Source organism: Equus asinus, chromosome 9 (genome assembly GCF_041296235.1).
Source record: "Equus asinus isolate D_3611 breed Donkey chromosome 9, EquAss-T2T_v2, whole genome shotgun sequence".
Classification (NCBI taxonomy): Eukaryota; Metazoa; Chordata; class Mammalia; order Perissodactyla; family Equidae; genus Equus; species Equus asinus.
The window spans coordinates 88,043,207-88,067,651 of NC_091798.1; the positions used below are offsets into that span (position 1 = coordinate 88,043,207).

Consider the following 24,445-nt stretch of genomic DNA (forward strand, 5'->3'; position numbering starts at 1 on the left):
ATGCTGTGGTAGGAATCCTATACATAAAGTAGAGGAAGATGGGTATGGATGTTGGCTCAGGGCCAGTCTTTCTCAGCAAAAAGAGGAGGATTGGCAGTAGTTAGCTCAGGGATAATCTTCCTCAAAAAAAAAAAAACACAAACCAAAACCTCCTTAGGTGATTCTGATAGAGGGAGGGACATCCCTACATCCAATGAGGGAGCTTCATGGAAGTGAGGTTTAAAAATAGGAGCTTGAAGCTGAAAAGAAGTTAAAAGAGCATACAATATTTATGATTTAGAAATAACAGCCCATTCTGAATGTAAAAAAAAAAAAAAGAGGATATAGTCAAAGGCTATGAAGGGAGGATTTGAGCAAAGGACAGAACAACTAGAGAAAAGGATTCTTCCTCTAGAGCACAGTAATTATTTCTGTAAGACGACAGCCCTGTATCCCTGCTAGCGTCTCAGAAGTCACGCAGGTGCACAGTCTTCACCACGGCTTCAAGGAAACAAGGCAGATACCAAGGTATCTTTGGGGATTTAGTCTCAAAGACAGATTATGTAGGAAAGTTCTGACATGCCAATTAGCAGAGAGTTGTAGTTTCTAAATGCTACAATATGAAGCATTTATTATAAACGGGCAAAAACAACTGGCAGGTCTTTGGGATAAAAATTAGCTCATACAATGGGTAAGAAAAAATTGATTTTTTAAGATGACATTCAAAATCTATCAAGTAGGTGAGTGTGGCCATGAAACAGCACCTATAACTGGGGTAAACACATAATTTATTATCCAGAACAGCACACTTTTGAGTGAAAGAGGCTTTTAACAAATATGCCAGGAAAACAGGTGGAGAACAGGACTGTCCCAAGCAAACCAGAATTGATACCCCCAGCAGTGACACTTCTCTGGACATTAATAAACCCAACAACGATCGCGTACACTAACCACGACATTCCAGGGAGGCACTGACGCAATTACAGAGTCAGAACCCGCAGATGGTATTAACTCAAGCTCCCGTCTCTCTCCATCCATATCCTTGGTGTGGAGTAACAAATAGCACTTTTATAACCACACAGCACAGCGGTAATTAATAGTGAACGTGGAACTTAGTCAAGGTCTGCATTAATTTGTGGACCACACTGGATTCAACCCGGTCTTTACCTAGAATTCATGCAGTGGGCACTGTTTCACCAGCCCCATTACCACTACTACCACGACAACAGGCTCAAACTTGGACAAAATGTCAGAAGAAATTTTTACTTTCTTCTTAAGATATAGTATACGTCTGCATAGATTTTTAACCCCTAGTGAAATTGTGTCTTGATTATGAAAAAAGGAGTCTTTTCATTGGGTTTCTAATCTGAAAGAGTTTGCTTTTTCTTTTCTATTTCAACAAATACTTATTAGGGGTCTACAGCAGGCCATGCTTTGTCCTAATAGATGAAGCAGAGGAGAGACAGACCAAATGACTGTCAATTCAATGAAAAATATTGCTCAGTTATTTGTAATCACTGAGATCAGTGGCTCACAAACCTGACTGCACATTGGAATTATTTGAGGGAGCTACCATATGATCCAGCTATCCTACTTCTAGGTACGTATCCAAGGAAAGGAAGTCAATATCTCGAAGACGTTAACATCTAACGTTATAATTGCAGCCTTAAGTTTGGCATCTGGAGTATGTACCCAATCAATTGCATCTTTCCCAATTTCCATTGCATTTGTGCCATCTTCACGACTGGGACCCCACCACCATTTTCCCTTCAACACCTCAGGGACCTGGCTGAGAATGAGCCTCACTTAGCAATGTAGTTTAGCAGTGCTGGTCTTCTCCCAAACTTGGAGCAGGCCTGACCTCCTGCACACTGGCTGGCTGGCTGACATCCTCCTCCAGGTTAGAGAATCTACCTTGTAATGTTCTGCACTGTCACTTGCCAGACACTGTGTACTGCCACTTCCTGGACACACTGCTCCTGGAACCCTCGCCTGCTTGAATGTTGTTGCGGGCCTGGGCAAGCCAGAGATGTCCACTTGGAGGTTACCAGTGATTGCTGGTCCCTGCAGCTCCCTCAGGCATGGGGAAGACATTCCTGGATTCATTCCCTTTTCTTGCTGGCCTGCCAGTAAGGTTAAGGCACTACCTTTGAAATCTTGTTAGAAAGAATATAAAACATTTACAGTCATACAGACTATTGAAACATTGTTTAAAAAGTATTGTTCTTTTTAAAACTTAAAGAGCAAATTCCAACTAACTCTATTTTGAGACAAGTTTGAGAATTTCACTACATGTTAATATTCTTGGAGGGATGGTGGAATCAGCCAACGTGTGAGTGACTCCAAAGTGAAGTGCCCAGCCACTCTGCATCAACATGGGGAGACTACGTTGACTCCTGTGCCCAGTGGTCACTGTGAGGGCCACTGCAGGGAATAATCTACAGAAGGAATTAGAAATACGTCCATCAAATGTGGGGAAGACATTTAACTGAGCAGGAATAACAAATGGTTGGGAAATAGGATGGAGAGCCTCCATGCAAGATCATGTATTTAGAAAGAAAAAGCACACAAAATTGAGAAGCCAGGCTGTAAAAAACTCAGGGACATGGTTGAGCACGCGTCACCCTAAACACGCAGGGAGGGAGCACTGTTAAGAGTCCACAAATCTATAAGGTTCAATAGTGGGGAGATCGCACACTCGCTATATTGGCTAACAGAAAGGTCCAAAATGAATAAGCTCAGTTCCGTGTATTTAGTAGAAGCAGCAATCTTGGTTCCATAATTAAAATTGTTACTAAAAAGTAACAATTGCCAGATAGCTGAAAATCCCAATATTGAACAGGAAAAATAATAATTTATAGCAAATATTCATTAAATGTTTATTACTTGAATGAATGACAATTTCATCCAACAATCTTTAAGTTGCTTAAAACTATGACAATATTTAACTTTTCAGATTTCATATGATCTTATTCTTCCTGTGCTCTAGTTTCTAAAAGCTTGGTAATTCTATTTCTTATCAAAAATTCTCATGCTCATAGTGAATAAACTGGTGATATTATAAAATTATTTTAGTTCAAATTAAAAGGTATATTCCTGCCAGACACTTCACCCAGTTCCAAATTATCTGAACTGAAACAAATAAAAATATGAATTAAGTTTTTATATCATTCTCTAAAACTTCATGAACTGTATTCTACCAGTTTAGGCTTTATTTAGAAGTTTTTCATTTTAATGTGAAGCTTACTGCCCACGAAATTTCTAATTACATAAGAGAAGTCTTAGTATTCAAGTGTTTATAGTTTTAAAAGTCAGGATGACAGGAACCTGCAACAGACTTTCTACACAGAGGCTTCTCTGTTTCTAACAGGCATTACCACAGTCACAGTTTACCCTCACGTCACCCAAAGAGGGGCTGTTACTGGAGAGTTGTTTCGTACAATTGATATTTTTAATTCTCTAGTTTTCGTTCAAAAGTGTAGTCTTCATTTTAATCAGGAAGAGAACTCTGTAATTTCTTCCATTTCAAACTCGTCTGTCCTCTTTCGCAGGTCTTCTGCATCATTTATCGTCCATAACTTTGCAAAACACTTTAGCCTTTTCCTGGAGAGAAAATAAAATATTATTTATTTTATAAATGAAATTGTGGCGGGGACAGAACATCTCACGGAAAGCTACGAAGAGTCTACGACATTGGAACACGAGGCAGGGCTCTGCGGCGAGAAAGCTGGTCAGCATCCGCCTCTGGGGAAAGGAGCTTTCAGTGCCGCTGCTGTAAGCAAGGCAGCGGGGCTGCGCTCAGCACTCCTGCCTCCAGCGAAGGGACAGCCCAGCCTCCTCCCTCTTCTCACTCAGCCAGAGGCTGTGTCTGCCCCCAGGATGAAAAGTAAAATGGATTTAATAAAATAAAGCTAGCTAAGGAAGGAGTAAAATGCCAACATAATATAGACCAACTTGTTTCTGCAGAAGAGCAACCCAGTTAAGTGTTTAGGGTCTGGAGCAGGAGTATCTGAGTTCCAATTACTGCTCCCCCTCTAACTAGCTCTGTTGACCCTGTTTTCCTAGTCTCGCTTGGCCTCGTTTTCCCCAACTATAACATGGGGCTAACAACAATACTTACCTCAAAAGATTGTCCTGAGGATTAAGTGAGTTAATGTATATACAGCAGTAAGAACTGTAGCTGGCACACAGTGTCTAGGCTACTGCAAATGACTGCTCAGATTTGTTTCTGTGCGCAGTAAGTGTTCAATAAATATTAGCTATTATAACAAACACATGTGATGCACAAGATTTGGTTTGGTTTCTTTGATCTGGCCAATGGAATTGATGTATAAGCACTTTTAGTGAAAATGTAAAATGACAAGTATAGTGTCCTGATAAATCAACAGAATCCCATCGCAATGCAATCTCTTCCTACAGTTCTCTGTCTTGTCAAGATAACTTCCTAGAATTCAAAATGTCACATACTAGTGGGAAGAGTTAAAATATTTATAAATAATCTGTGAATCTTATTGTTCTTGCTTTATAGGCTATATAGCAGTAACAAATATAAACTATTGTATTTTACTGCCATCTGGCAGATAAATCTTTTGAGGCAAAGTTTTATTCTAGTTTCTTTAGGGAAAAAGAAAAATAATAAGACAACAAAAGAATTAAATTTGTCTTTGGACTTTGCAAAGAACTAAGGGTTAAGCTTATTTTTAAACTCTCATAGATGATTACTTTTCACTCTGGAAAAATTTTATATTAATCTACTTTGTAACAAATAATTAGAAATAGGCTGTCACTGATGACATCATTTGCTTCTAATTTGGTATTGCAGAAATGATCCAGAAGAGAATGTCAGCAGAGGAAGGTGCAAGTCACTTCTAATATTCCAGCACTTTGGACCCAGTCAATCACCATTTACCACTGCAAGGTGTGCAGCACAAGGCAGAAGCACGAGAGGAAGGAAAAGGAAAAAGAAGTTGGTTGCAAAACTGTACTTCAACATACAAGTTGGCAATTGTTTCTTTAACTAATATTTGCTGTTACTGTCAGTGTCGAGTGGATTCTGACTCCTAGAGACCCTGTGTACAGCAGAGTGGAACACTGCCCAGTCTTTTTTGTGCCATCCTCTCACCTTCTGGCACGCTATTAGACAATGCTCCGCTGCTATTCACAGGGTTTTCATGGCCAATTTTTTTGGAAGTGGGTGGCCAGGTCCCTCTTCCTAGTCTGTCATATTCTGGAAGCTCCAGTTAAATCTGTGCATGATAGGTGACCCGGCTGGTATTTGAAATACAGGTGGCACAGCTTTCAGCATCACAGCAACACGCAGCTGCCACAGTATGACAACCGACAGGCAGGTCGTGTGGTTCCCTGACTGAAAATGAACCCGGCTACGGTGGTGGGAGTGTAGAATTATAACCACTAGACCACCAGGGCTGGCTTCAACTAATATTAGGTATTAATATTTCAATATTTAAATTTTGTAACGATATCCACAAGTGAAAAATATGCTGGCCAGCAAAGATTTTCTATTTGACCAACAATCTCTTCACTCACGGTCATATGATTCTAGACCAGGGTAGTGATGTCCTGCCCCAGGCAGATCAGACTCTCCAGGCAGGGCAGGGACAGGACAGGAGGTGAATGAGGAGTTTCTGTTGTTTTATAACATAACCTTATATTTGGGAAACAAAGGCTATAATTTGTTATTTATTAATACGACATTTTCTTAGGAATATCTTCCTTCCAAAGTATATCTCAGGTTTACATTAAGATTTGTTTATATACTGACTACCTCCTGGCTGGATATCAAGGGTAAAAGGTAGAATGTGTTCACATAAGCATCCTAGGTGACAGGAAAGTCAGTTTAGAATGAAGAACTTGTCACAAACAAATCCACAAAATAAGTGACATGTGGACAACGACTACAATTATCTAGTTATGTAATGCTATTATTTTCAGTCATGTCCCGACACAATTCTTAATTTCTGAATGCAACCACTGCATATCTGAATGCAACATATGAATAAAAGAAGTACTCTGAGCTTTTATATATTGAAGTTTCTTTTAGTAATTTCTTGTATAAATGAACTTTTTAAGCAACTGTGTTGGTACACATTAAGGAGTTAATTTAATTCTTTAGAAAAATGACTGAGAAACCAATTTAGCAACTTACTAGATAAGGAGCTAGCTAAGAAAACAGGCTGAATTCACATGAGCTCTGGGAAGAAATGTTTTCATTTTATTGTAATTAATGTTTCGGAAAATTTGAAGAGGTGTTTAAAGACAGATCTGATGTTCATTTACAGGACAATCCTCTTCCTTGGACAACTCAGAAGGTTTCTTTATAAATCAAAAAATGCAGCACAATCATTCTGACCTTTTCATGTTGACTAATCCTTCCAGCTCTTTTGACTTGCTAGCTGCTTTCTTTAAAATTTCTCCAGGAACATCTGCTAGTTTAGCCACATTTAGTCCATAACTCCTTGCTGCAATTCCTTTGGTTATTTGATAAAGAAAAGTGACAAAATCAGGGACTTGTTCTTCTTCGCCTATAAAATCAGTTAAAAGAAAAAAGGAGATAAAGGAAACCATGCCTGAAGGTTCAAAGAAATTAGAGGATTAAAGAAGCAATATAAATTTTTACAACTTTCTTAAAATTTACATTCTGAAAAAGAAACCCACAGTTCCTAATCACCTGTTAGCTCCTTTTATCAATTTTACATATCTAGAAAAAGGGTAAATACTATTTTGAAAATGTTTTTACATTTAGGTTCTATCTTTTAGTTCACTTAAATTGGTTTTTAACCATGATTCATTATAAGCTAAGAAGTATTTAGTTTTATGCTCCTCACTTAAAAATTTGAACTGAACTTCTATATCAAAGAGAGTGATTTTGATACATGGTACAATACAATTTCTCCTTTTAAAACAGATTTTTAAAAAAGCCTTATTCCAGTGAAAGAAGAGCCAAACAGTCTTGTATGTAATACACTCTGTAAAGTAACATATATAAATGATGTTTCTAACAGTGCTGGAAACAAAACAACAAAAACAGATAAGGAAATATTACATGTTGTGCAGTTTAAATAAGATTGAGAAATTCTGGTTTATAAAGTAGGCTAGCTAACTAAGAGTTATACATACTGAAGTGGATGCTGTTCAGTATTACCCAGACCCCACTTAGGCCTGCAGGGTACACTGCCCGGCTGTGAGGAAGGTGTTAGCCACAAGCCTCGGCTGAGTGCTCTCCTTGGGAACCGGCTCAGCTGCAGAGAGCTGCCTCACCCAAGGTCACGTCCCGTCGTGGGCAGCCTGCATCCAGTGACTGGTTGCTGTGGGGTTGGCAGGCAGCCTCTGACATGTCCACCAGAGACCCCTGCCTTCCCCTGTTCATGCCCTTGTGTCATTCCTTCTCCTTGAGTGTGGGCTGGACCCAGTGACTTACTCCTGACAAACAGAATATGGCAAAAATGATGGGATGTCACTGCTGAGATTAGATTACAAAAGACTGTGGCCTCTGTCGTGGGCACTTTCTCTTGCTTGCTCTGAGGCAGCCCAGTTGCCATGTTGCAGCCTGCCTTATGGAGAGGCCCAAACAGAAAGAAACAGATGTCTCTGGCCAACAGTCAGTGAGGGCCTGGAGGCCTGCCAACAGCCACGTGAGTGAGCTTGGAAGCAGAGATTCTGAGGCCTGCCAACAGCCATGTGAATGGGCTAGGAAGTGGGCTGACCCGGTCAAGCCTTGAAGCGACTGCTGCCTCGGCCAACATCTTGACCAGAGCCTGGTGAGACACTGTGAGGTAGAGGTGGTCAGCTCTAGAGCTCTCACGGTGTTCCGTTCGGGTGTTCAGTGAGGAACCCCTGAATTCCTGACCCACGGAAATTATGAGATAATAATTGTTTGTTGTTTTAAGCTGCTATGTTTTGGGGTAATTTGTCATGTGGCAATAGGTTCCTGTCTCCCTCACCCCCAGCTGAGGTATCTCTGAAGGACCATGCCAGTGTCAGAGCTCTCTGCAGGGCTGGATGAGGCCTTATGACTGCAGCCCAGCCCACTCCTGCCCTCAGGTGTCGATCATGAAAACGCTCCCTGATAAACTTGGCACGCAAATCTGAGAATCTGCCTCCCGGGGAACCCGGTCCTCCGCACACACACATACACGTGGACTCAAAACTTGTGAAGAACTGGGATCGAATGAAGTACAGTAATACAAAGACAATGCTGCACAGAGCTTAATCGTCGATAAATCTAAAGCACCTCAGGATGATGCAGCTTTTATCATGAAATTCAGTATCACTGCACTGTGCTCCAAAAATGTCCAAGATGAACCAGATTCCCAATTTCTGAGACCCTGCTACACTTATTTTAAGTTTAACAAGAGCTGTTCTCATACATTATTTCACTTGAGAATGTGTACACTTCATTCTTTTATCAGCTAAAAACTATAAAGGCAAAAGACTGAACACAACAGAGAAAAAGAATAATGGAATTTTCTGTAACCTCCTCTAAGAACTCAGACACATAATATCTTTCGAAGGGTGGGTGCTGGAAGTAGGAGGTGAAAAGAATGCTGACACTCTCAAGAATACAGAGACTAAAACCGACATTACAAAGCACTAAGAATACCTTTTGCCTCCAAATAAAAATTAAGGAGCACAGAGAACAGGTGAGGAAGTGGGTGGGCACAGACTGGGAAAGAAGCATGCAGAAATCAGAGCCTGCTGACCTGGGTAATTTTCTGTTAGTTTTTGATGCTCCCAAGACCAAAAGTGAAGTAAACAGAAGAAGGCAATCTAAAAAGCAAACTCTTCTCATCTTTAAGACAGAAAAATAGTCTTTATCACTTCAACTGGCTTAGTCCTAACTGACGTCCCTCCTTCCAGCCTCTCCTCTATAATCTAGCCTCCATGCTGGTCTTTCTAAAAAAAAAAAAAGGTTCATTCATCTGTCTGTCCATCTGTCCGTTCATTATCCATCTGTCCACCCACCCACCCCGCCCATCCTTTTCTGAAAGCCTACTAAATGCCGCAAAAACTCCTTGAAAATTTTGCTTCATATATACACATTATGTGCATATACACACATACACACATACGTGTGTAGACATATACACATATATGCTATATACTGTAAATGTATATATACAATATATAGCTATAAAATGCTTTTTCTATATAATATAGCCACAAAATATAGTGAAATTATATATTATATTGCTCTGAATAACTTGTTAAGATACCTCAGTACAACAGTTGCTGAATTTATCATCACATGCTAGTCTCCACTTCAGTACTAATTACGGTAGTTCTCAGACCATCAAGGTAAATAACGTGACCACTCTTCCATAATCACCTGAGGGAGCTTTTTCTATAGTTATGTTCTACCTCAAGACTGTCCTTCAGCCCTCTTTGCGAGGAGAGGGGAGAGCGCACGTACGTGATGGAGAGGCGCAGGAGACAGAGGAGAAAGGACAGCAGACGGGGAGAAGGACGGAGTGTGTGTGATGGAAACGTGGAGGCAGAGAGCCGGGGGGCAAGAATATGGTAAAAACAACTCACTTCTTTACAGCCGCACAATAACAGACCTTGGTGAGGACTTTACTTAAAGCTATGACTATTTCTTAAATGGATATTGTTGACAAGTTTATCGGACACTGCTTAGAGTCAGTGGAAGTAATAATTAATGTTTCTGCTTGTTACAGGGGAACTTAGCAAAATTTGTCTTAAAGCCAAACTTATCTAGGCAGTTATTGAAGACATGTATCCTGATCAAACAGTTTCTGAGGTCACTTTTAGGATAGATTCATAAAATTTTAGAGGTAGATGAGGTACTTGTCCAAGATTTTATAGACTGGAGTAGACTAAAACATGGTTTCTTACTGCTGGTCCATGCTTTATGTCCCACGCCACGGGAAATAGAGAAGCATAGTATCTCAGAAGCCACCCAAAAGGGCTTTGGGGCATTTTCCGAATGCCCTACATAATGGCCTCTGATGTAGACACAAGAGGAGTCAGCTCAGAGGTAAGAGACGAAGCACAGATATAGTCAGGAATGATACTAGAAATGAGCAGGCAATGGAGCAATGCTGCAAAATTCTGAGTGAAAATTATTTTCAAAGTAAAATTCTAGCCCTCGCTAAATTATAAATCAAGTATGAAGGTATAATGAAGACATTTTCATTCATGCAAAGTCTTAAAAATATTACCTCCCTTAGTTGATATTATTAGTAGCCTATCCAAAATCTATTCCAACCCTAAGAAAACCCTGTTTTACAAGGAATTGACTCTCTGACCATTCAACTCAGGGGACAGTGTCCATATATCCAGCTCCAAAAGTTGATCTTTCTTACTGTAGGCTGATCAAAGTCATCCCTGCCATTCTCACTTCTAGGAATTGGTTTAAGAATAAGCATATGATTAATTCTGAAAATGAGATGAGACAACAATGAGATGCCGGTGGGCATCTGAGAAAAGTTCCCTTGCTCTTAAGAAAGAGTCACAGGAAATGCTGGTCCCTTTTCTTCCTTTGGACAAGGTCAATTCCGGATGTGATGCCTGAAAGAGCTGCAGCCACCTTGCCACTAGCCTGATGATGAAGCCGGCAGAGCAGGAAGATAGAGCCTGGAGAAGTGCAAGGAAGAGAGGCTGCAGCCCACTCTCCTCTGAGGTTCCTGTAATGGGAGATTGTATGTATCCTTATTGTGTGAGCCAGTGTGAGTTCAAGTGTTCTGATACTTGCAATCAAACACACAGAAGACAGGGTAAGAGAATTCCTAGGATGACAGTAAAGGCAGGGCTCAGGACACCAGCTGGGCAGCGGGCTCAGGGAGCAATCAATTCAGACGAGCAAGAGGACAAAGGGCTCCCAGTGAGGAAAAGTGGAACTAACAAGTTGATCACGTGGAAAAATGTCTCGAGATGCGTTTTCCAAGGCTTTTGGAGGGTATAGGAAGATTCAGCTATAGATTCAAATAAAACAATGAAATGAAAAAATAAAAACAAGGTAATCATTATCTTCAGAAAAAAAAAGCTGTAAAAGAAAGGAAATGCACTTGTCTCCATCTGTGGCTCAGGAGTGAGCAAGACTTACAGGCAATAATAGTGAAAACAATGAATATGAGAGAAACAGAAAAAATGTGAAATGACTACACTGGGAGGAGAGAGGGAGGGAAGGCTGAAGACCTCCGTCCAACACAATGAGAAGTCAATCAGTACGTGTCAAGTTGATGAAACAAGAGCTGGGAAAATAAGCACATTATTCAGAGATACGGAAGAAATGGTGAAAGAGTTGGAAACAGTTGCCTTGGGACTGGGATGGGGAGGGGGTGTGGAGTGAAGGGACAGAAGCAAGGGACAGTTGCCTGTTAGCATAAGCCTTTTAGCATCATTTAATGTTTTAAATTACGTTCATGAGTAAAAACCTAAATTAACAAAATAAAATGCCAAAACACTTGAGATGTGAGGTTCTGGGTTAGCAGTCAGCTCGCACCAAATGCTCATCTTGACCCTTCCGCGGGGGTGAACTCAATTTTGTTTATCTTGGTGGGTTTAAGCTTATAAGCTCCTCCTGTCACTTTGGATGCAGATTAATAGACATGAAACCGCTTCCAAGAGAGAATTTATGATGTGTTTTCAAGACTGCATGGTGGTGAAAGGCAAGGATTGCCTAACATCACCTTTATCTTAGGTCCAGTGCTTTGTTTCATTTGGGCCAGTTGCCTGATTTCTTTTTCAGGTCCATCTTTATTACTTTTCCAAAATAAAATTTGGACTTTGGAGTGCCTTGCATATTGGATTTTCCATTGTGGCACACCAACTGCATAAACCATCACTGGCCCACAGGCTGGTAGCTTAAAAAAAGTTACTACTGAGCAGGAAAGAAACTATGCTAAAGTCTACTACATTACCTATAGCACTTGAATCTATTTCCATTGACTAATGGTGTTCTTTTTCATGAACTCTCTCCTTTCTGTGGCCTTAGTGCACTAGTGTAAGTGGAAAGGCTAGTAGGAAAAATACTGTAGATCCCACATAGCAGTTCTGGCAGAGTAGAAGAGAGGGGACCTGCAAGCAAAGGACATGGATTCTAGGCTCAGTTCAGCCCCAAATCAGGCAGCTGATACGGGCAAGCCCCTTTACCTGTCTGAGATTCAGTCCCCTGTCAAATAAAGAGAAAACACATCCAGTATAGCATATGGCTCTTAGTAATTAATGTTAAGTGATATTTTTGGAAATATATTGGGCATTTTAGAGATGACTAATAATATTCTGCACTTGACTGTTAGGGCATCCTGAGATGAATCTGAGAGGAAAACCTAAACATCCCCGTAACCCCACTCTCTTCTAGTAGAAAGATAAGGAATACTAGAAAAGGACTGAGATGGCAAGAATAAATGCAAACTTTATTTGACCCAAAGTTTAGAGAAAATTAATTTGGACAAATGTTATTCACAATCAACATTCACAGCTTTTATTATTAACAAGCAATAAGTTCATGTTCCTACAAACTTCGAGTTCTCAAGCATTCTAGTTGTACCCACTGCAGGAATGCTTCCTACCTAGATCCGGTTTGCTGTCATCCTCATTGACCAAGAATCCCATGTGGTAATTCCCCACCTGCTGTGAGTAACTTCTTTCTAATTCACAAACTGGAGGATAATGGGTGACAAACAGGGTTAAGGATTTCACCTAAAACAATAAGACACATGATAAATGTTATTTTATTTTTTAATTTTATTTTAATTAAAACTTTTCAAAACTTTTTGAAATTAAAATTTTCAAACCTTCATAAAACTTGCAAGAAAAGTATGATGAACATCCATACGCTCTTTATCTAGATAGCCAATTGTTCATATTTTGCCATATTTCCCCTTCTTCTCTCCCTCCCCACCTGCACGCACACACACACACACACACCCCTTCCTTTCCTTAACCATTTGAGAATTAATTGCAGACATGACACTTCATCCCTATATACTTAATATTTTCTCTTCTAAGAACAAAAACACTCTCCTACACAATCAGAATAAAATTGTTACACTCAAGAAATTTAACATGGATGTATTACTATTATTTAACAGATAGCCTATAAATTTCACTGAATTTATAAAGAATGTCCCATAACGTTCTTTATAAATGTTTTCTATTTTTATTTTTTTTAATCAAGGATCAGGGGCTGGCCCAGTGACACAGTGGTTAAGTTCATGCAATCCACTTCGGTGGCCCAGGGTTTGTGGGTTTGTGGGCATGGACCTACACACTGTTCATCAAGCCATGCTGCAGCAGTGTCCCACATACAAAATAGAGGAAGACTGGCAGAGATGTCCGCTCAGGGCCAATCTTCCTCACCAAAAACAAAAAACAAAAAACAAAAAACAAACCACCCAAAAAACTCTCACAACAATCAAGCATCATGTTTTAGTCTTAGACTTAGCCATGTCTCTTTACTTTCCACTAATCCAGAAGGGTTCCCTAGCCTTTTCTTTTTGGTGTTTTACAACATTAATATTTTTGAAATATTCAGGACAGCTGTTTTGCATAACGTCCCTCTATTTGGATTTGGCTGAACTTCCTCCTGATTAGATTCAGATTAGACCTTATTATCAGAAATATTACATACATATGGAGGTGACAGACCCTTTTCAGTATATCATATCAGGAGGCACATGATGTCAATTTGACCCATTATCGGGATGCTAAATTTGACTATTTGATTAAGTGGGTGCCCAGAAGATTTCTTCCCTGACGCCTTTCCCCTTTGTAATTAATAAATAACTTGTGGGGCAATATTTTGAGACTGTGTAAATATCCTTTTCTTCAACAATCTTTCAATTCCAAAAGTTTTGCCAGCTATTGATCATCATTGCCTGAAATCAGTTATTATTATGGTGGTTAGTAAATACTGATTTTTTTAAAAAAAATTCTCTATTTATTAGCCAGCATTCTATAAAGAAGAGCTTTCCCTTGTCCACACCGTACCCCCACCATTTAAAAATTTATTTTTGTTTTGTTAGTATCGGTATGGATTCGTGGATTCTTTAATAAGCATTATTTTAAAGCACATATTACTATGTATTCCATAAGTCCCTATCTTAAGGAAGTTAACACCAAATATTGGTCTCAAGATTAGCTGGAGAGGGTAATTAAATCAAAGAACTCCAGTTTTGATTCATCAGCCATTCATCATATTAAAAGTCACAACATGTGCCTTTTCTCTTGTAACAATTCCAAATAAACCTATGAAGGCAAGGTTTCTTTGATAAGCTGCTCTTAAAATCTGCAGAAAGCTGAAGGATCTTCGGACGAGCTGTCTTCATGGTGCCCCTTCCTAAGCTGATGGGCATTTCCAGCCAGAAGACTGAAGGGTTTGGGTTCCAACACTGCTCTCCTCCAGGCCGTTTTCAGCTTGCAGCCACAACACACAGCACCCTCCCCCCCTCCCCATCCCAGCAATCATAAGACACCAGGAAAACAAACATTTTCCTCCATAAAAGGGTTAGGGACTCTAGCTCCTGCTCCTGAAGAATCCTCTTCAAGGATCTACCTCTAAGGTAAATTTTATCTAAAAATCATACTTTCTTCATTAACATTTAAAAAATCCAAAAACTGCTATAGAAGCAATGAAAACAGAAGTGACAAATTCAATTCTGACATAATTTCTTCCTGAAGGTTCTTAAATGAATCTTTGAAATATTGCCAAACTGCTTTTGGTAGCCAGCCTCCAACACAGCCCCAAAGATCTTCACCTCCCAGTGTTCACGCTCTTAAGTAGCCTCTTCCCACACTCAATCAGGGCTGGCCCTGGGTGGTCAGGAGAACATGATGGCAGTGACAGTGTGTGGCTGGCTTCTGAGGTGACGTCATAAAACACGCTGCTGCTTCTAACTTGGCCTCTTGGATTGTCCTCAGGGAAGCCAGGCCCCACTCTGTAAGGGTCCTCAAGCAGCCCTGCGGAGAGGCCCACAGGGAAGGAGCTGAGGGCCCTGGCCCACCACCAGCACCACCCTGCCAGGCCTGTGAGTGAACCACACTGGACGAGCGCCCGCCAGCCCCAGTCAAGCCTTTGGACGACTGCAGTCCTGGCTGACAACTTGACTGTAACCTCAGGAGAGGCCTTGAGCCAAAACCACCCAGCTAAGCTGCTCCCAAATTCCTCACCTCCAGACACTGTGAGAGATAATAAATGATTTTTGTCGTTTTAAGCCACTAAGTTTTGGGGTAATTTGTTATGCAGGCATAGTAACTGATGCACTGCTCTAGAGTAGCTACAATGAAATCAAACCCAAAGGTGGCCAATTCAGTGCTGCCATAATTTGTTCCTAAGGCTCTTAAATGAATGTTTACAATGTGTTTTGGAGGGAGTGACAGGACTGTACTGAACCTGTGATAGGCAGTTTCTACAACGATTAAAGAAAAGTTCCTGAGCTATCTTTTAGCAACTAATTTCTTTTTAAAGAAAATCAAATTTACTTCAAACTAGGAAACATGTCATTATTAGCTATGTAATCTAGCTGTGAAAACAAAAAACTGAGGGCCCCAAAAGTTTAAAGAAAAAGGGATTTTATTTTTGCACTATGCTTTTTCAAAGAAATACAAGTAAAAATATGCTTTCATTGGCTGTTTGAGGAAGAAATGAAAATGAAATGGGAATAAAAGAAATGAAAATGGGAGGAAGACACAGGGACAAAGAAAAGAGTAAAAAAGGTGGAGAACAAAACAGAAAAAGGAAAACTGAAGAAGGAAGGTTCAGGAGCAGGTGATGAGAAGGAGAGAAAGAGAAGGGGAGACCCAAACAAAGAGAGAGAGAGAGAGCGACTGAAGCGGAGAGCTTGACCGAGACAACAGGGATGGAAAGTTTGACCCAAATGAAGCTCCACATTGAGATGCTTAGAAATACATTCTGAAAAAAGGGATCTGCACTGAAGGAGAGACCAGATCAGAGGCCTTACACTGAGATCTTGTGGGATACTGCTGAGAAAAGTATTTCATGGGGAGACATGGCACTCTCTCCTTTTTGTCCTTTTCTCAAGGACTGGTTGTAGAAGAATGGTCCCTGCTCTTGATTTCGAGTTTGCCAAGGATAATAAAATACAGTTCTGGGTGGAAATATCTCCAGGGAGGCCCTTCTCCTACTGACCAGACCAGGTTTATTTTGCTTCAGCAAAAGAAAGGAAGACACATCAAAGAACCATGAAATTATTTAGGACCATCTCTCTGAGTTCAATGGATAGTACTGGAATGATCAAATGCAGGAATAGGATCAATTATAACAATTAAAGATAATTTTGAGGGGCCGGCCTGGTAGCGTAGTGGTTAAGTTTTCGTGCTCTGCTTTGGTAGCCCAGGGTTCATGGGTTCAGATCCTGGGTGTGGACCTGCACACTGCTCATCAAGCCATGCTGTGGCAGTGTCCCACATACAAAATAGAGGAAGACTGGCACAGACGTTAGCTCAGGGACAACCTTCAAAAAGAGGAAGAATTGGTAACAGATGTTAGCTCAGGGCCAATCTTCCTTACAAAAATAAAGAAAAGATAAGATAATTCTGAATATTTAGAAACTGAGGTCAGGAATACAGTTTGTACAGTATGTACCATTCATGCTCACAAAGGTATGCAAGGTACTTACATCTCTAATAAAATGCTCAAGTGTGGCATAAGCAATGGCGATTCCATCATGCGTGCTTGTCCCTCTTCCCAACTCATCCAAGATGACCAAGGACTGTGATGTTGCTTTCCTTATAATTTCTGCTGTGTCAGTCAGTTCTTCCATAAATGTACTCCGTCCTTTGTATATGTTATCTGCAGCACCCATCCTACAAATAAGATGAAGACACCTTGATTTTTCTCTTAACTTTATTATTAGGAAGCCAGGCATTATTTTATGAACAACAAATATAAAAGATTCCTAAGAGTCTATACACTTTGAGCCAATAACAGCTGAAATTATATTAAACAAAAGAAAACATATGTTGGATATAAAGAGTGCCTAACATCAAATTTCACCCCGTAGAAACACTCTGGATAGAATCTGAGGCATTGGACAGAGCTCCTGAAAAGTACAGAAATCTCTGACTCTGCCTTTTTCTGACCAACATTTCAAACCAAAGTTTTGGTACTCACAGGGGAAAATAACACTTCTGTGTATCGCTCTGTTTAAAATCCACAAATACTAGGATACTGTACAATTAAAGGCTTTCCCCACTGTTTCCTTAAGAAGATTCCACACTGATATTATGAACTAGAGCACCACGCTGAAAAAATTCATTTACAGAAGATAAAACTTTTTACTAAAACTACATTTATAGAGGTTTAGTAACCTCAGATACTTAATACAGGTTCCTAAAGTAGACGTCACGGAACATAGTTCTTAGAGATGTCAAGAAACCAGTCTAAGAAATGTCAGGGTTTCTTCTCTGTGAGACTTCTCAGAGGTTTTACTATTCTACTGCACACAGTGCATTTCCTAGAGAGGGATCTGGTATACAGCACTTCTCTAACTCGTTTAACCATGGACCCCCAAAATTTCTCCCGGAGCACCTTGTGATAATAATGGTCTACAGAACACATTCAGGAAAACGCCTGTTTAGCACAAAAGGAAACTGGAAAGAAAAAAAAAGGAATAATCAGGTAATACTCACTCAAGGTCATGCAGTTAATAGCAAAACCTAAAATCCAGGTTTTCGACGTATTAGTCAGCTTTGTAAATTCTGGTAACTGTTTTCTCAGCAAAATACCTTCATCAATTTAGTTTTGCTACAACAGTTCACACGTGACCTACAGTGGCATAATGGACCTTTGACTTCTGGAGAAGCTCCTGGTGAAATCGAGCCTTACCCGTCCTGTGGCTGGAGCCCCGTCCTGGGCAGGGGAGATGGAGTGTAATGTTTTCCCCACAGATCGGGGAGCCCAGGAGGACTGCTCCGGTCATCAGTGGCATTTAGAAACTGCAATTCACTACAGCTATGATGGAGCTGATATGGTTTTACTCAAAGTGCTGTCAATTTTATCCATCTTAAAATCAGTAACTACAGAACATAATGTCTGAAATGTTGCTAACTCAGTAGCATTCTGGCTACTTTTTCAAAGTTCAAATGCTGTTATTTATCTCGATTTTCAATGTTTGCTTTGCTAATATTTCCCCTACCACAAAGTGAGAAGATTAAACTTTCCTACCTCTGCAACCACTCTGAATTCTCTAGAATCACAAAGTTTGACCCCAGTGAACATTGTTTGCTTTTATTCCTGACAGGTTGTGAGCTGACAAAAATAATGAATCTTTGGTTGATAATAAAATACTCTGATACGGCAAATATTGTGGGGGTCTTTGATTCTCAAGATTTAGAATAAAATAAGCTCTTAATGGATATGATCTTAATGCAACAGTTTATATATTATACTTAAGTGCTTTCTAGAAACACTACAGTAATAGAGTGGGTCTCATTAGGAATCTCAGGATTTGTAGAATGCTCTTGGGAAAGATATTCAAAGGTGAGATTTCAAATCAGGGGGAAAAGATGAATGACCAATCAATAAAAAAGATGCTAGCTAGGGCTACCCCGTGGCCAAGTGGTTAAGTTCGCGCGCTCCGCTTCGGTGGCCCAGGGTGTTGCTGGTTTGGATCCTGGGTGTGGACACGGCACGGCTCATCAGGCCATGCTGAGGTGGCATCCCACATAGCACAACCAGAAGGACCTACAACTAGAAAACACAACTACGTGCTGGGGGGCTTTTGGGAGAAGAAGGAGAAGGAAAAAAAGAAGATTGGCAACAGATGTTAGCGCAGGTGCCAATAAAAAAAAAAAGATGCTAGCTAATTGGTTATTTCAGAAAAAAATAAAGATGTGTCCCTATTCAAACCATATTCCAAAATATATTTACATGGAGTTAAAGTCTAACGTAAAAATAGAAACCATAAACACACCAAGCAGTAGAGACAAAATTTAATCTCAGGACAGGTGGGTGGATGGCTTTATATACGTGGCACCAAAATCACGCAGTAGTGATGTGCCTCATGCTATTACAAGGTTTCTGTCCTTAAGGAGGCAAGGCCAGACTTCAGGGGATCTTGGATGCATTTTTATTAAACAATGGTCCCAACTCTACTACTGGGCAGTGGTTTTCAAATATCGTTTTAGCTGTTAAATCCTTTGTTCAAAGCAAATTTTACAAAGCGCTCACTCTGCAGATGAGATAAAAGGAAGGCTGATTCGGCCAAGAATCCAGCACCATTAAGCCCCTTTTCCCATCCAGCGGAGGCTCTGTGGGACTCTTAACACCCTGCAGGACAGTTTGAAAGCTGGTGCATTAGGAGCCAGTGCATTTTCTATCACAATTTCATTTTTCCATAGCACCTGATAAGGTAGCAGTGCCGCTCAGCAGACCCTGAGGAAATGCTGGCTCACTGACCAGTCACTGAGGCCACTGGGGAAGCGTGCATTTGTAACTGTGGGAACTGTTCATTGATCGTTTCCGTTAACTTCTCTTAAGACATATAGTTTATTTTTCCAATAAATTTCAGCAATATAATGACTTTATATGATTCTGATGAACACAGAATTTTATCATTTAAAGACATTTTCCTTTTCATCTTGGTTACTAGCAAACAACTGAACAACACCTTATAACAACAAATAGCAACCCTGACTTTATTTTTTATCCTTTTTCCTCTTTGATCCAATGTCTTTGGATACCATTTTACCCTCTAACTATCTTTCTCTATTGTAGACATCCCAGCAAGCTGCCTAAAATAAGTTTTGGAGTGAGGCAGGGTATAAATTAATTAACAAAAGGTTTATAATTTTTTATTAACTCATCAAGCATTTAGAAGACATACTACTGGACAATGATTCTGAAATTTTTCAAATGTTAAAATAGGGAGATTTAAGGAATTCCAGAACATATGTCATTAGCATCATTCTGTCTGTATTTATATTCAAATGTAGTGAAAAACGTAAAATGCATTCTTTAGGTTTCATCTTAGAGTGAGGAGATAGGTTACAGTTATGTGATTAAGAAAAAAAAAATCAGTGCTATTTTTAGGATTGGCGGCTGCCTGATCGTTCTAATCCCCTCCTGCCTCCTCGCCTCTAACCCTCATATAGGTCAGCAAAGCTTAATAAAGCATAATGGAGAAAAGAGTTTATTACTTTCTAGAATCAGTTTCTAAAATCAAGAACACTTTCATGAAAATTTGAACAAGAGTTTGTTTTTATGAGATCTTGACATTTTAAGATAACATTCTAGATGTTTCTAAATTATAGCAAACAGGGTGGGCCTCTGTCTCTTCAAATTACAATTGCTGGGCCTTACGCAAGGAAAATGCTAGCATGAGGGAGAAATACTACAATTAACAGAGGGGGAAAAAAGGATTTTTCATATTGAATGATAAGTAATTGGAGTTTAAACATCAAAATTGGTAAACAGAGGCAACGACTATTTGCATTGCATCAGGATGTTTTGACATATTTTAAGTGCCTTTAAAAAATTATGGTAAAATATATATATATAACTAAATTTCACCATTTTAACACTTTTAGGTGTATAGTTCAGTGGTATTAAAGCACATTCACAATGTTGTACAGCCATCACCAGTGTCCATTAGCAGAACTCTTTCATCATCCCGAATAGAAACTCTGTATCCATTAAACACTAACTCCCCATTCTCCTCCAGCCCCCAGGAACCTCTATTCTACTTTCCATCTCTAGGAATTTGCCTATTCTAGGCTCTTCATGTAAGTGGAATCAGACTCTGTTTGTCCTCTAAGTGCTTCGTGTAGGAAGGTTTTTATGTTAGCTTATTTTGCCTTCTTTTTGAAATTGAAGAAGTTCTAGTCATTTCACTTTGCTAAAAAACTTTGCATAATTCTATCCAGCACGGGTATCTAATCTTCTTGGTTTTTTGTATTTTATGTAAATCTTACAAAAGGAGAATAATCTCCTAAATAACAAAGTACTCTAACTTTTGAGAAGGATGGTGTAAGGAATGAGGGAAAAAACCAAAAAATTCAAGTCCAAGAAGAGGAAAAAGCTGCAAATACCAATTATTAAAAGATGTGTAGATACCACATGGTATTTAAAAGGTATAAAAAATGTGTAGTAGATCTGTATTGCACTTAAACATAAATATTAATCCAGAAATGGAATGAAATCACAAATGATTTACCACTACATGTGCGCCCTTAAAAAAAGCCTGGAAGGGGGCTGGCCCCGTGGCGGAGTGGTTAAGTTTGCGCGCTCCGCTGCAGGCGGCCCAGTGTTTCGTTGGTTCGAATCCTGGGCGCGGACATGGCACTGCTCATCAGACCACGCTGAGGCAGCGTCCCACATGCCACAACTAGAAGGATCCACAACGAAGAATATACAACTACGTACTGGGGGGCTTTGGGGAGAAAAAGGAAAAAAATAAAATCTTTAAAAAAAAAAGCCTGGAAGGCCATATACCTAAACAACAGTGATTTCCAGGCGGTGGAATTACAGGTGATTAAAATGTTTTATCTCTTTGAGCTTTTCTACAGTTTCAAATTTTGCACAGTGAACAAGCATTACAATGTAATTAGAAAGACAAATGTTATTTTTAAAAATCACAAATGATACATTTAAGAACACTTTATACTCTATTGTATATTACATTAAGACAAGGCAAAATGATGGTAATCACCAGGTTAAATGACCAGTGTTCTTCTAGCAATATCAAAAATACTTTATTAGCAGCAATGAAGTTATTATAATAGACAAAAAACAGATTTCTTTCTCTAGCATGATTGTTTCTACTAACAGCTGCAATCAGATCACACTACAGTATTTAAAGTCAGTTTATAAAAACTGTAACACTGAACTGCAAATATAACCAAGCAAAAACCACTGTAACAATCTTTCAATGTCAATGGAAACATTGCTAAGAATCAAGACAGCAATCCAGGAAAATGCCAAATTTGTACTGACTCACATGAAACCATGTTCACTGGAACCATCTACACAGTATGTGCAGGCCACTTAAAAAGGACACGGGTGTGTTTTCCTATCAAAGGAAACCCAAGATGTGCTGTCTGGGCAAATCACTCTCTAACACATCTACCAGTCCGCTCTGCGGGAAAGTTCCAAGAATTTCAAAGGAAAATAATTACAGCAAATGCTCTTTCCCAACCTTAACTACATCTGTGAAAACTATAAGTAATTAAGGTCATCAAAGGAAGGATAAAATTAATCAGTCATCAGGGGTAAGATTAATTAATAAGACTAATAGAGGGAAACCCAACACAACCAGAGGATGCATCCTTATAACTGAACAGACATTATGACCTCAGGCCAATCACAATCTCTCTGATTCTGTTTTTCCTTCTGTAAAATGTCAAGAGTTGAAATTGAACAATGGTTCCTAAATCTGGATATGTTTCAGAGTCACCTGCAGAGGTTGTTAAACATAGAGTCCAAGAGTCTCCATCATCATACCAATTACAACCCTACCTCCAGGGGACCTGCATTCAAGGGATGTGCCCAGGACCTGCACTTCAAACCAAATCCACAGGTAACTTGGAAGCATTAAACTCATACAACCACTTTCCATCAAAAAGACAAAGTGAGAGATCTCCTGTTTGCTAGACACAGCAAAAGGAGCTAAATAAACCATAGAGACATTCGGAAGGCAACATTTCTGATGCCAATAAAATTCCTAACAGCTGGCTCATTTAGTAAAATATCACTTCTCATGTGGTTGTTAGTGTTGGTATTTACTACCAAATAGACGATGTGCACTGATTCAAGAAGTTTGCTTTCTGTCCTATATATATATATATACATATAATAGAGTACAAATACTCCACAGTAGGTGCTCCATCAATGTTTGATGCATTAAACTAAAGTGGGCAAACAAATCAGTTATCATCCACACAGTCAAAGCAAACATTTAAAATAACTTAAGCACCTAAATGTGTACTACCTTCCAATTCTCTCTCAAAATAAACACACTAGTGTCATTTGAATACACAGCAGTCCTGTAGCGGGTGCCCTAAGAGTTTATGTGGGTAGCACAGCATAAAAATTATTAACCAGGGACAACATAATGTAAACACTCCTTTCTACCAACATTTGACATAAATAGAAATAAATTATGCTGAGAGAAGCCAACTGTTTTGCTTTTTTTAAACCAGACAATAATTCATTGCTTTTCTAAAACTTACTGGGTCTGAAGAGTTGAATGAGGTTTAAGTTTGCATTTATCAGGATAATAAACAACAGACCTTGTTTCAGTGAAGCACTCAAAGATGTTAATGATCGTCGGAAACAGGTGTCTAGAAATATTTCACTGATGAGTGCATATATCACATTACACTGATATAAATATAGTAAATAGAGCCAAATGTATATGTTTGCCAAAATTCTAGTTTAAAAATAAAAAAAGCTTCTTATTCAGGAAAAGGTTCATACGAGGTTATACCATTCAGAAAGCAGCCTCCCAGAGCCTCTTGTCTGTTCACAGCTTCCCACACGTTTATTCATGCTTCTCACGGCACAGTGCACAGCACAGCGCAGGCACTCAATGAGTACTGACGGCAGGCATGACTTTAAACCTCCTATTGCAAATGTCCAATTCATAATACAAAAATAACCAATTTTAAGAGCAAGTTTGGAGCCAAATTTTATGCATATAAAAGTTAGATTTCAACATTTTTTCCACTGAGTACAAAAAGGATTTTAAGTTATTTAGAATAGCAACACATTATCACGAAAGAATTACAATAAATATGAAACTAAGATTACAAGCCATAGAGTAGATTCTCAAATTTGAGACAGCAAATTTAGCACAAGCTTCTAAAATGCTAATTCTGGGGTCTCACCCTGGAAATTCCAATTTAACAGGTCTCAACAGGCCTCAGAGAGCAGCATTTGTGTGTGTGTGTGAGAAGACTGGCCCTGAGCTACCATCTGTTACCAATCTTCCTCTTTTTACTGAAGGAAGACTGTCGCTGAGCTAACATCTGCGTAGTCTTCCTCTACTTTGTATGTGGGATGCCACCACAGCATGGCTTGATGAGCGGTGTGTAGGTCCGTGCCTGGGATCTGAACCCACCAACCCTGGGCCACTGAAGCGGAAGGTATGAACTTACCCACTATGCCATTGAGTCGACCTGAGAGCAGCATTTTTAACAAGCAACTCTATGATTCTGATGCCACTGTTCTAAAAATCATGCTAGAGAAATACACCCATGGAGAAGAGAAGGGAAAAACTAAACCCAATTTGTTCCTACATCTGAGCCTTGAATTGAGCTCTTGCCTTCTTGGCAGCCAAGACAAAAGGAATGAAAGAGGAAGCAGCCACTGGCTGATAACAAGAGGCCTGGCAGTTTGTCAGGGAAGGACAGTAACTCACTTCAACCTTTCTGTTAGGTACAGCATGCACATGGGGAAAAGAAATTCCTTAGCATTAAACAAAAAGTGATTTATCAGATGGCACTTCATGTAAAAGATATTAAGTAA

The 24,445-nt window shown here is 39.6% G+C and overlaps 1 protein-coding gene across 1 annotated transcript in view; it reads right to left on the reverse strand.

Moving 5' to 3' along the window:
* Positions 1-750: 750 nt before the first annotated feature.
* Positions 751-24,445, reverse strand: part of MSH3 (mutS homolog 3) — a 159,962-nt gene continuing 136,267 nt past the window's right edge. Inside the window, exons 21-24 of the mRNA XM_014857018.3 lie at positions 16,599-16,785; positions 12,531-12,660; positions 6,350-6,521; positions 751-3,582 (exon numbers count right to left, since the gene is read on the reverse strand). Coding sequence (XP_014712504.2) covers positions 3,474-3,582; positions 6,350-6,521; positions 12,531-12,660; positions 16,599-16,785 — 598 coding nt within the window. The 3' untranslated portion in view covers positions 751-3,473. The remainder of the gene's footprint in view (positions 3,583-6,349; positions 6,522-12,530; positions 12,661-16,598; positions 16,786-24,445) is intronic.